The sequence below is a fragment of the Gossypium hirsutum genome, chromosome D04 (genome assembly GCF_007990345.1).
Source record: "Gossypium hirsutum isolate 1008001.06 chromosome D04, Gossypium_hirsutum_v2.1, whole genome shotgun sequence".
Lineage (NCBI taxonomy): Eukaryota > Viridiplantae > Streptophyta > Magnoliopsida > Malvales > Malvaceae > Gossypium > Gossypium hirsutum.
The window spans coordinates 54,226,326-54,239,295 of NC_053440.1; the positions used below are offsets into that span (position 1 = coordinate 54,226,326).

Genomic DNA, 12,970 nt, shown 5'->3' on the forward strand with positions numbered 1-12,970 from the left:
TTAGGGACAAAAGATTATATTAATCCAATATTTTTTATACATTAGGTATTAAAATAGTTGTAATAATATCAATGCTAAAATAGTTCAGTATTTGCTAGAAAAAATGTTGAATAAGTTAAGCTACTACTTTATGAAATATCACGTTTGGCCCTCCTAAAGCTTATAAATAGAAGGATAATGCGCTTCAACGCACTCTAAATTACGTACTCTTGTATTGATAATAATATTCATGCTAATTGAAGTAAAAATTAATAGAAAAAGTATTGTAATATTTATTTTTTAAATTAAAAATAGGACAAAATCAAAATAAATATGAAAAACTCTAAATATAATTTAGATAATGTGGAATCTAAAAAATACTATAGTTTAAATATCTCATTGAATTAATTTTATAATAGAATTTGCAAGATTGTTTTCCATGACCAAATAAGTGATTGTGGGTAGCTAATACAACACTTAAAAATACATATATAAAGTCGATTGAGTCTTGGCTTAATTGGTATGAGTATTGTTGTCAATGTAGAAATACGTGAGTTCGAGTGCGCTGAAACATATTATCTTCCTCTTTATAGGTTGGAGAGATACTATGGATAGTTCTAAATGTTATATAAAAAAGAGCAGACATGGTTAAAACCTATAAATAGATTTTTCAACAAAAAATACATACATAAAAAAAAGTGAAAATATACTGTTCAACTTAAAATTCATAGTCCGATCATTGTCACATGAAGGCAACCTAATCGATATGTTAAATTGACAAATTTTGATGGAAAATACTTACAATTTTCTACAATTTTATCAAAGTACAGGGGCTAACAGCATATTTTAACCAAAAGATAAACAAATTCAATTTTTTTATTTTACATATTAATAATTAATAATAAATTCAAATAAATAACAAGCCCAACCCAATAATAAAAGGAAGAACTGCATAGATCTAGACGTAACCCAAAAACAAAGGTCACCTGCAATTCTCGTTTGCCTTGGCTATATCCCCTCCTAAAAACTCCTCTCTCAATCTTCCCTAAAAATCTCAAATTTTCTACTTTGAGTTCATACGATTTTTTATATAATGGTAGCTTCAGCTGTTTCATCTTCTTTGAGTCTATCACTCTATTCTCGAACCAGACCCACTTCCATTTCGTCCCCTTCTTCGAGGTACATACATGTTTTTATGTTGTTTGCTCTCATTGTTCTTTTCTTTATTCCTTTTGAAATCTTTTAATTTTTCAGAAGCTCGACTAGGTTGATAATCTCCGCATTGCCAACCCCATATGGCGACTCCTCTGCAATGGGTAACTTTCGGATTCTTGAAATTTCAGTTAGTTGGCCTTTTTTAGCTACTTTTTTAATTCGAGTTTCACGCCATTGATTCGATTAAAACTTTGCCTAGCTGTAGTTAAACTTTGCCAATGCTTTTGATGAGCTATAAATGTAATTTTGTGTTAATTATATTCATTTTTTTTAATTACATGTGATGTATGGTTATGAACATATAAATTGAATGAATTATGGATTCAGGGTTATCTAGTAGAGTTTCTGGGCTACCTTTGAAGATCGACAAGAAGGGTTTCGGTGACTCTGATTTAAGGTTTGTTTACTCTTATCTTATTGCTTTAGTTTCATATCACTGCTTTATGTCTTATGTCATGAATGCATATACATATGATGTTTATGAAGTTTGTCTCCTGTTAACCACTCACGACCCTTAGTTTTTGACTCGTGTTCATAGGATTTAAAAGGATAAATTCGTTGACAGTTTAGTTATGAAGTTCGAATGTGTTGTATATACCTTGTTGCTAGGATGGAAACGTTGAGTGTTGTAGGAAAATCCTTTGATCGAATACTTAGGTTTCGTTTTGCTACCTCCTAATTGATCAGACATTACTTATTGTACTAGACAACATCATAATAGCTTTTAGTTGTTGACTTGTACTCATCGGTTTTGAAAGGATAAATTCGTTGACGATTTAGTTATTAAGTTTGAATGTGTCATGTTTGCTGTGTTGTTAGGATGGAAAGGTTGAATGTTGAAGGAAAATCCTTTGATTGAATGTTTAGGTTTTGCTACCTCCTAACTGATATCATACATTACTTATCGAACGAGACAATCATACCATAAATTCTGTTTTATTTTATATATATACATCATAATACTTTTAATGTACAGCTATGGTGCAATAGAAGCCAAAAAGGGTAACCCACCTGTAATGCCGGCAGTAATGACACCAGGAGGACCGTTGGACCTTTCAACGGTGTTATTCAGGAATCGTATCATATTCATCGGGCAACCAGTCAATTCACAGGTTGCTCAAAGAGTTATAACACAGCTTGTGACCCTGGCAGCCATTGATGAGAATGCAGATATTCTGGTGCGATCATATTTTTTACTATTTCTCTCTTCATTCTTTGTTTTTCCTTTTGGTATGTAGGGTTTTAAATCGAGAATTTCAGATCCTGGTCATAGTTTATAACTTTAACCAATATTTTGTCAGGTGTATTTGAACTGCCCCGGTGGAAGTACATATTCTGTCTTGGCAATTTATGATTGCATGTCTTGGGTAAGATTTTCAACTTTTTGGGGTCCATCGTTTTGTATTTTTTCTGCCCTTATTACTGTATGTTATGGCATCATAGTACGTATTTTGATGAATACCATGCTGCGTGCTTTATTCGAGCTTCTTATTTTGCAAGCATCAATTGGTCATTATTTCAGATAAAGCCAAAGGTTGGCACTGTTTGTTTCGGAGTAGCTGCAAGCCAGGGAGCACTTCTTCTTGCTGGTGGAGAGAAGGGAATGCGTTATGCAATGCCAAATGCACGTATTATGATACACCAACCGCAAAGTGGATGTGGGGTATGATTTAACTTCTTGGTTTGCAATATTAGTGGCCGGATATAGAAAAGAAGAGTTTTTAAAGGGTGATGAGAAGATTTTATAATAGCTAGTACACGTCTTGGTTATCTTGTTCGAGAGGCATGGTTACTATTATGACTGAAGTTTTTAATGTTTGTGGACAAAATCTACTTTAACCATTTAATTTTGTTTAGGTTCTATGATTTTGATTCAATCACATGTTAGCGTTTGAAAACTGATGGGATGCGGAGAAATCCCATCTGGATCTTCTAGCACCAGTTGGATACGGATTGAAATATCGAATTGTGCTTGTTATAGTTTATATTTTAAAAAATACAATTGAGGTTTTGAATAGGGTATGAATATAAGCTTCAAATAGGAATGTGTGTACTAGCAAAAATACTTGTTCTTATATGCTTAGACAATTATGTAGTATCGATGTCTCTATACAACTTAAAATGAAAATCGTGTGGATGTCTGACTGTTTTCTCTTGTGGAGTTCTCTTGTACTCTTGGGTCAATGAGACATTCAACTGACAAGTGCGGCATTGCATTCTAATTCGACAACCACTTATAGTTAGACATATTTGACATCCAGGTTCCTCTTTGATTTAGTTTGTCACCTGTTGACATTTATTTGCATGTTTTGCTGTAGAAGATGCATTCACATTTGTAAAATTTTGAGACACCTTGAAATTACATTTAAGTTCTTCAACTCTGTGTGACAAACATGAAATACTGTCTCATGTACTAATCGAACTCGATTTGTCATGCATTGTTTTGAAGGGTCATGTTGAAGATGTCAGACGTCAAGTAAATGAAGCCGTTCAATCTCGTCATGTAATTTCCTCTTTCTTCTATTTTGCAATTTTCCGAGTAAGCTAGCAATGGATAAAGAATGATAGATTTCCCTGTTGTGCTTTCTAAATCCATTCATATAACAGCTTTTGCTATCGTATGCTTTCTAATTTGGCCTTTTTTCCCCTACGTTTGTTGCAGAAAATTGACAAAATGTACGCGGCTTTCACCAGCCAACCTCTTGAAAAAGTGCAACAATATACTGAAAGGGACCGCTTCTTATCTGTTTCCGAGGTAATGTTTGCCTTCTTGTTTTGTTAGAAACACTAGGTAACGGGAGCTCGCCATCAATGCTTGTTGAAAACATCTGTCCCGATTCCCATCCCCTTTCGTTTTCTTCTTGGTCCATATGAGTGGGAGGAAAAGTTAGTGACATATGAAGTCCGAATTCGCTTTTCCCTCGGGGAGGCCTAATAGTGATTACCTTTGTGTTTAAAATGGCATTGACATTAAAAACCATTTCAACAAATTGAAGAAAATGATTAACCATTCTGTTCTCTTCCTCTGGTTCTTTGACAGGCTATGGAATTTGGGCTCATAGATGGTGTCTTGGAAACAGAATATTGAAACTCGAATTCAATATTTCGATTTTACAAAGTCCCCTCCTTGCAATGCTGCAATTCATTGCCAACCTTGAATTCCAGCACTTAACTTTCATAGTTATATAAATTTATATTGGCAAATTGTAATCATGTTGTGAATTGGTGTTTATAAATTTACATGCTAATTATTTGAAATTATGATTCTGTATGTCTAAAAGAACTACTATGATAACAGAATCAAATTTAGACAGTAAAGGATTTTTGATAAATTTTGGGATAATGTAAAATTTAGTCTTAAACTTTTATATCTTTTATGAATTATCTTTCTTTAGTTAAATTTTGTTCTCGGTCTTTTAAAGAAAGTCAAATTTGACCGTCAACTTTTAATAAAGGGTTGAATTGTTGTTTTCTAAACGGAAATATGGTCTAAAATGTTAAATTTTTAGACATGTATTTTATATATAATTTTTTAATTGTTTGCTAACATGGCATATAATTAAAAAACTAATATTTTAGTTGAAATTTTCATTAAAGAAAATGATTTAACTTTTTTCTAAAAGCTAATAATCAAATTTAGCTAAAAAAAAGAGCGAATTAAGATGGATAAATTTAATATTATATTTTAAATTTTCATTTACATTTATAATGCTAATCTTTCTATAAACTAACTTGGGACATTCCCAAGCATAGACAATTAAAAATAGTAAATACATGCATTAATTCTCAATACATTGAATCCCATATTAATCTCATACATGCATTTTTCTTAATATCTTGATTTCCATGCATTAAATTTCATACATGCATTTTATTCTCTTACAAAAACAATCTTCTCATTTTTCCCATTAGGCTTTCAAAATCCAAAATGTGCTTAACTTGTTACTAGCAAATTAACAGATGCATCTACATCTAGGGTAGGTAAAATACATGGTGTATTTTCGTAAATTTAAAATCTATTTTTTATACTTTTATTTTTAAAAATTTAGTTATTATTTACATATTTCAAAATTCAAATCTAATTTTTAACGTCATTAAAATTTTCCAATTAAATTTGTTGATCTCACATTTTGAAAGAAGAAAAAGTACTTACTTAATAATCATGTAACTAAAGAAATAAAATAATTTTATAATAATATTTATAACTATTTAAATTAAAAATATTTATATAGTAATTCGGACAGATAAGTGTTGGGTGACTGAGTGCAATGTTAAGACACATTTTACTTTTAAGACGATATGTAAATTCGAACCTTAAAGATAACCTTATTAAAAGAGGTAGCTTCAAATTTTGAATATAAACCATAAAACCAACATAAAAAAATCAAAAGAAAATTACTACTAAGTCTCAGCAACGAGAAATTATTTTATAGACCTTTCCTACCATATCATCTATGAGCCATTTTCAATTATTTAATGACAATTTTTTTCATGTCATTTATAATTTTTTTTACCCTGAACCCGAAACCCTAGATCTTGGACCTCGAACCATGGATCTTACCTCAAACAATATCGTTAAAAAAATTAATGTTTTAGTTAGCATTTTCATTAAATGTTTTGACTCTTTTTTGAAAGGTTGGGCCAAATTTAACTCAAAAAAAGAATAATTGTCAAATTGATAAAAAATGTAAATATTGAGGGTTAAATTTGATATTATCCCTTTTATGAATTAATATCGTGAAATTAATTTTTTTAAGTAAAATCAATTACTTAATTAGAGTAAAAAGAGTCTACTAAAATAATTGAGTGTTAATTTTTATGTAACATGATATATTCAAGGGATTATAGTGAAGCAATTATTAACTTCAATTAATTGAGTGATTAATGTCACTAAAACCAACATATTATGTTTTTTTTTAAATTCACACAATCTATTTATTTTTAGGTTAAATTATAAAAATAGTCACTCAACTATAATTTTAGTTTCATTTTGGTCATCCAAGTATTAATTTTTTCCGATTTAATCCTTCATTAAAATCAAATACATCTTAATTGTAGTTGGATTAGTGACGAAAAGCGTGGGCCAATTATTGACTAATAACAAATTTAGCCTTTAATGTTTGCACATTCTATCAATTTGATTCAAAATATAACAAATCAACAAATTTAGCCTTCAATGTTTACAAAGTTTATCATTTTAGATTCTAAAAATTCACTAAATTTAACCATCAACATTTATAATAGTTATCAATTTAGTTCTAAATTTAAAAATTTTTTTAAAAAATAGATTTTTTTTTAAAAAGGAAGAGATAAATTAGTGATTCTTTTGGTGGTAAAGAAGATAAATTAGAGATAATAATAAAAATTTGAAATGATTTTATCTTATAATAATAAAAATTATAAATGAAAATTTTTAAGATAAAAGATTATCAGTAATAAAAATTTGAACTAATTTTATGTTTAAATGTTTTTTTTTAATTTGAACTCATTTTTATATTATTTATCCTCTTATTTAATATTAAAAAAACTTTTTCAAAATAAAATATTATAATAATAACTAATTTTATCTAATATTTTATCCTAATCATACTCACGAGTTGAAGAAATTATTTTTACAATAAATTATTTTATTATCATTTTTTATAATAAACTATCACTTTTATCACATAATATTAATCATTTTTCATTATTATTTAGGATAAATATCAAAACTATACACGAATTTTCATCCAATGTGTGATGACGTACATGAACTTTGATTTGGTCCAATTTTCTCAAATCACTGACAACATTATAATCGGATCAACACTATTTTACGTTTATATATCACATGCACAAACAATTATATTAATTAAATACGAAATTAAATGCATTTATTCATTTCTTTAATATATATACAATTGAATGCATACACGTGAACAACAATTCAAGTTTCATATATATAATTACACCAAATCAAAATTAATGTATCAAATTGCACATTAAAAAAAAGTTCATGGATATATTTAACATTTATCCCATATAATTTCAAATATATATTTTAATTCCAATATATACTGATTAAATTATGATATTAGTCCCTGTATTATGTATAAATTGTAAATTTTTGACATATATACCAAATTATGGTATAGTTTATATTGAATTCAACATTTTCTTTGTAAGCACAAAATTTGGTTCTTCTTCTTTTTATGTTTTTATTTGCTTGAAATTAGAGACAGAAAAAATTTGAACTAATTTTATCTTATTTTTTCAAAGATAAGTTGGAAAAATTTTATATTAAAATTTGAAGTAATTTATTTAAATTATGTCATGAACAGATTTTATCCAAAATTTTTTTAATTTTATGTTAAATTATTTGAATATATATTTGTACTTATATTATACTCGTAAATATTTTGTATTTATAACTGTGAAACTTTAAATATATATTTAAAAGTCTCTAATCACTATTTATCATCTTATTTAGTATTTACTATAAAATAGTCACTTTTGTTTATCTTAGATTACATTTTAGTCACTTACGTTTGAAATGTTACGTTTTAGTCACTTTATCGTTTTGTTACGAAATGGTCACTCTACCGTTAAGCTCCGTTACCTCCCTAATGGCAGTCTTACGTGGCAGTCCAAATTAAATTTATTTAATTAAAAACATATTTTTATCCATCAACTGAATATCCAAATTGGCATTTAAAATTCATTTGGACTGCCACGTAGGACTGTCGTTAGGGAGGTAATGGAGTTTAACAATAGAGTGACCACTTCGTAACAAAATAATAACGTAAGTGGCTAAAACGTAACATTTCAAACATAAGTGACTAAAATGTAATCAGAGGCAAACAAAAGTGACTATTTTTATAGTTTAGCCTGTTTACATGAAATAAATGATAAAATAAAAAATTAAATAGTAAATTATTTTATTTTATTAACTCATATCCTTCAAGATTATCATTTTCAATTATTCTTGTCCATATTTTAATTATTATTTTAAGATAAATATAATTTTTTTTAAAAATTAAGATAAATATTTATCTTCCATAAAAAAAAAAGAAGATAAATAACTGCTATAATAACTGCTATCACAGCATTACAAAAATCTCCGCCGCCAGACCAGCATAATGGTCAATAGACCCGCAGTCACCGTATTAAATCGGTCAAGCAAGGACTAAAACCCTAAAAGCAAAGGATTTGAGTAGTTTCTTTAGTTTTTTAAAGAACAATTCCAAAATATTTTGTCTCCATTTTGTTATTATCTCAATCCCCAAAAAATCTCTCCATTGTTTCATTGAATTTCAAACCCACCATTCATCTTCTTCCATTTTTACAAAAACCCATCAATGGAAGAACAAGAAATCAACAGGAAAAGAAAGAACAATCATCAAGAATTCACTGGTTTCAATAATGGAGGTGATGATGGCAATGAGCAGGACAACGATTTGCTTGAATTATCTTTATCGACGACGGCGGCGGCAAACAGAGTTTCATTTCCGATGGATTTGGTGACGTCGGCGTTGTCTTTTCCGGTGGTACCGTACCAACGAGAACAGCTGCAAATGGTTTCCCAACCGTCGTTAATGGAAACACTGCTTTATCAACCTCCACCTTCGTTACCACTACAGTTATCCCCTAACCATTCTATTATATGCCCATCACAAGAGCTTGTCTTGTCTTCTTCTTCATCGTCGTCGTCTCCTGTGGCTGTTTCCGGCGTTGGATCAGTCACCGTCCCTGTCCCCTCTCCTGGTCCCGGACCTTCACGGCCTATACGTGTTCGGAGGAACTCAACAAATGCCTTACGAGAAGGTCAAAGCGAAACGGTTCCTCCACCGTACCCATGGGCTACATCCCATCGAGCCACCGTTCATACCCTAAACTACTTATTGTCGATACCGATACCAACCATCACCGGCGACGTTCAATGCAAGCGGTGTGAGAGACAGTACGAGATGGGGTACGATTTGAAAACCAAGTTCACTGAAATCGCCACTTACATTGCTCAGAACAAAGAGTCCATGCACGACAGGGCACCATCTGTTTGGCGGAATCCCGTGTTGCCCAAATGCAAGTTCTGTGACCAAGAAAACAGTGCAAAACCAGTCATCTCCGACAAGAAGAAATCCATTAACTGGCTCTTTTTACTCCTCGGCCAAGTCCTTGGTTGCTGTACACTTGAACAGTTGAAGTATTTTTGCAAACACACCAAGAACCACCGCACTGGTGCCAAAGATCGTGTCCTTTACCTCACTTACCTAGGCCTTTGCAAGCAACTAGACCCTAATGGCCCTTTCGATAGATAAAACCGCTTCCCATGGAGGATTGTAACTTGGTACGTATATCAAGCTAGTATGTTGATGATTTTACGTTGATTATGTCGTTAATGCATAAACTATATTATTGGCAACATTTTCTTGTTCCATGAATGGGGGTACATATATATAGCAAGACAAGTGTTTGATAAAAATATTATTTTGCCTCTAAATATATTGTTTTCAGCTTGTTTCCTTTAATAGTTTGGTTCATAAATGAATCATAAATTATTAGGAGATAAAAGTACAAATTTCTCATTATATTAACATGTAATTTAAGAGGCCAAATAACAAATCTTCAAAGCCACTACTTGTACCCTTATCTTCATACTTGCCTGCATGGAAGGATGAAATTTTAATACTGTAGTACTTCTATTATCTATGTTATCCGGATTCGAAGAGAATGTTGAATATCGTATGTATACTTGGAGAGGGTGTCCCATATAAGTGTATATCAGTTTGGTTCATAAGTAATGCTCAATGAAACATGGAGCTATCTAGATTCGAAGAGCATGTCCTATATTATATGTATATATACACCGACAAGAGTAAAAAGTTTTTGTTATATATAGAAGATTATAGTCTCCTGTTTATGTTTGACTTTGTGTTTTAACATTAATGGAAATGTAAATTTTGACTAACATAAACTATTTAGTTGAGTTTTTTTCATTCATAGGTTTGTTTTTGGATGAAGGAGACATATGCTTTGAACCAGCTGCAAGGGAATTTGGTTGAATGAGAAAGGAGCAGAAAACAGTACCAAATTTTAGATTTTTATTTTGTGGAGGGTCAACCATCTTTGTTTTCTTAAATTCTCCAATGCAAAAACTCAAATATAGAAAGTAATATTTGTTCAAATCATATATAAGAAGATTGTTGTTCTTTCTTTCTATATATAATTACTTATCATGTTAATTAATATCTATATTACTCATACTATTCAGCATATCTTTAATCACAGAGTTGAATCCAATGGTCGAGGGTTCAATATTCCTTATTTTGGGTATGAAACAACTTTAAAACTCATAACTAATATCTATCCCCTTAATAAATTTACAAAACGTATAGTATTAATCACCTTGGAAAACCCTAAAAAAATTATCATGCAAATGTCATAAACATTGTGATAGGTAAAAGAGACATATTTTCCTCACAAGTACTCATGTTTGACGTAAAAAAACTCTTAAATTCAGTTAGTTTAATGTTAAGTTGAGCTACATGAATAGTTTCAAATCTAATCCAACTTTTAAATTTTTTTAGTATGTGTTTTTTAGTCTAAATTAATATTAAAAATTTCAATTATAACTTTAAGTTAAAAAGTGATCTAAGTTAATTTCTTTTTAACTAAATAAGTGAATAATAAAGTGTTGTTCATGATTTTTATAATGACTAATATCCTTTTAGAATTTAAAATTATTTAATTTTATAATTACAATCTTTACTATCAAATATAACATTGAGAATTACAACATAATTATATTTTACTAATCAAATACGTCTAAAAAATTAGAATTTTCTGTAATTATAAGAAAACGTAATTATTACTTTATTTCATCCGATTACTTTGTAGTGTCCAAACATACCCTAAATAAGAAATTTTGGGCACAAAATTCATTAATTACCACTAGTATCAACCTGGGTTGATAAAGTTGTTGAATATAAATGCGATTTAAATAAAAAATAAAGAGTTAATTGTATTAGTCATTCTTAAACTATGACTTTCATTTTAAATTGGTTTTCAAATTTTAAAATAGTCTAATTACATCCTAAACTACGGAGGTTATATTAATTAGGTCCTTTAAATTAGTAAAATTGTTAATTTAACCGTTGCATGACATGTCAATTTTTATGTGGTATAATTTAAAATTAAAATTTTAAAGAAAAATTATTATAGTAAAAAATTTGGTTTTTAAGTTTTCAAGGCTATTACAAAAGCTTTATCATTCTCGCTTTTTTTTTCCAGTTTTATTTGTTTTTAGTCTTTACTATTAGAAGTTGTGTGACAATGCTTTTATTTTCTTTAAAATTTTCATTTTAAATTATATCATATAAGATTCAACATGTTATTTGACGGTTTAACTAACAATTTTAATTATGGAAAGACCTAATTTATATAACCTTGATAGTTTAGGGATGCAATTAAAATATTTTAAAATTTGGGGACTAATTTAAAATGTAGTTCATAGTTTGGAGGTGTTTGACGCAACTATATCATATACTATTTGATGTATTTTTGATGGTTCAGTTAACAGTTTTAGTAATAGGACATAATTTATATAATCTCGATAGTTTAGAGATTAGAATAATTAGAAGTTTGAGAACCAATTTAAAATATGTTGCGTTTCTTAGAGTTTATAACAATTTTACACTTTCTTTTTATCATTTTGGCCCGTTATTGCTTATTCTTCCCTTTTTGCTTCAATCTTTTTCCTACAATTTAGTCATTTATTTAATTTTTCGTCTCTTTTAGTCCTTAAATTTATGTTATTTGTCAAATTACTCTAAAATAGATGGAAAATTTAATATTTATTAAATTTGTTGACGTGCCATCCAAGTGGATTATCACGTAAGCAATTAAATATTTTTAAAAAAAATTAAAAATTAAAAATTCATAAATTTTTTAAATTTTTTAAAATTATTTAAAAAATATATTTTTAAAATTTTAAAAATTAATTAATTACTAATATGGTATATACATGGACTACCATGTGGATGTCACGTCAGTAATGTTAACATTTATTTTCATTTTAGGATGATTTGACATGTAATATAAATTTGAAGGTTAAAATAGAGAACAAAAAAATTAAATAAAAAGCTAAAATAACCCTTCTTTTTATATAAAATTGGAGGGAGAAAATTATTATGCTTTTTAATTATATATTTAGATTAGATCGACTTCAATTTTAAGAAAACTTTATCCAATACTACATTTTAATAGGTTTAGTTTTACATTTGAATTAATACTATGTGTATTTATCATAAATTTTTTTATTTCATAAGTAGAAATAATTTTTTGAGAAATAGAAATTTTCAATAAAATTGAGAGATATTATGCTAATTTTATTGTAAAATTTAAATATTCATTACTAGTAAAAAGAAGAAGGCTAAAATGTCAAATAAGTCCCCTAAAAATAATTAAAAATTTAATTAGGTCTTTTGTCGAAATGTGCATCTAAATGAGCCATTTGAATCATGATTTATACCCAATTGAGTCCCTTGAACCCATTTTTTTGTTGAAGCCCTTAATAGTCATTAATTGTTGATGTGGCTAGTGATATGGAAAAAATAACGACTTTCATCATATTAACCCTAAAATCTAAACTCAATAATGAAAAATTAATATCGATATTTTTTAATATCAAAATATATAAGTTTTATCAAATACATATATCGAGTTGAATAAAATAATAATACAAATACCATATTAAAAAAGTGTCAAACTTAAAGAAATGGGTATTTTAATTGAACTA

The 12,970-nt window shown here is 28.7% G+C and overlaps 2 protein-coding genes across 6 annotated transcripts; both read left to right on the plus strand.

The window, feature by feature from the left end:
• Nucleotides 1-918: 918 nt before the first annotated feature.
• LOC107898767 (ATP-dependent Clp protease proteolytic subunit 6, chloroplastic) lies at nt 919-4,575 on the plus strand. Of its 2 annotated transcripts, none has more exons than XM_016824305.2 (9): nt 919-1,158; nt 1,234-1,295; nt 1,522-1,591; nt 2,171-2,372; nt 2,496-2,561; nt 2,717-2,857; nt 3,644-3,697; nt 3,857-3,949; nt 4,235-4,575. In XM_016824305.2, the coding sequence occupies exons 1-9, from the start codon at nt 1,073-1,075 to the stop codon at nt 4,280-4,282; spliced, it is 822 nt and encodes a 273-aa protein (XP_016679794.2). In that variant the 5' UTR covers nt 919-1,072; the 3' UTR covers nt 4,283-4,575. The 2 variants fall into 2 exon arrangements, with proteins under 2 accessions (XP_016679794.2, XP_016679795.2); XM_016824306.2 differs by having other exon boundaries at nt 924-1,158; nt 1,246-1,295.
• Nucleotides 4,576-8,300: 3,725 nt separating this feature from the next.
• Nucleotides 8,301-10,392, plus strand: LOC107898341 (uncharacterized). Of its 4 annotated transcripts, none has more exons than XM_041090925.1 (2): nt 8,301-9,520; nt 10,156-10,392. In XM_041090925.1, exon 1 carries the CDS (start codon nt 8,532-8,534, stop codon nt 9,489-9,491), a length of 960 nt encoding a protein of 319 aa, XP_040946859.1. In that variant the 5' UTR covers nt 8,301-8,531; the 3' UTR covers nt 9,492-9,520; nt 10,156-10,392. The 4 variants fall into 4 exon arrangements, with proteins under 4 accessions (XP_040946859.1, XP_040946858.1, XP_016679342.1 ...); XM_041090924.1 differs by having other exon boundaries at nt 10,177-10,392; XM_016823853.2 differs by having other exon boundaries at nt 10,195-10,392.
• The last annotated feature ends 2,578 nt before the right edge of the window (nt 10,393-12,970 follow it).

Excerpts from the sequence above, each read along its gene's own strand:
- LOC107898767 (XM_016824305.2), top strand. The coding sequence starts at position 1,073 with ATGGTAGCTTCAGCTGTTTCATCTTCTTTGAGTCTATCACTCTATTCT. Across the intron at positions 1,296-1,521 it reads TGGCGACTCCTCTGCAATGG|GGTTATCTAGTAGAGTTTCT; the intron begins GTAACTTTCGGA and ends TTATGGATTCAG. Across the intron at positions 2,562-2,716 it reads TTTATGATTGCATGTCTTGG|ATAAAGCCAAAGGTTGGCAC; the intron begins GTAAGATTTTCA and ends TCATTATTTCAG.
- LOC107898341 (XM_041090925.1), top strand. The coding sequence starts at position 8,532 with ATGGAAGAACAAGAAATCAACAGGAAAAGAAAGAACAATCATCAAGAA.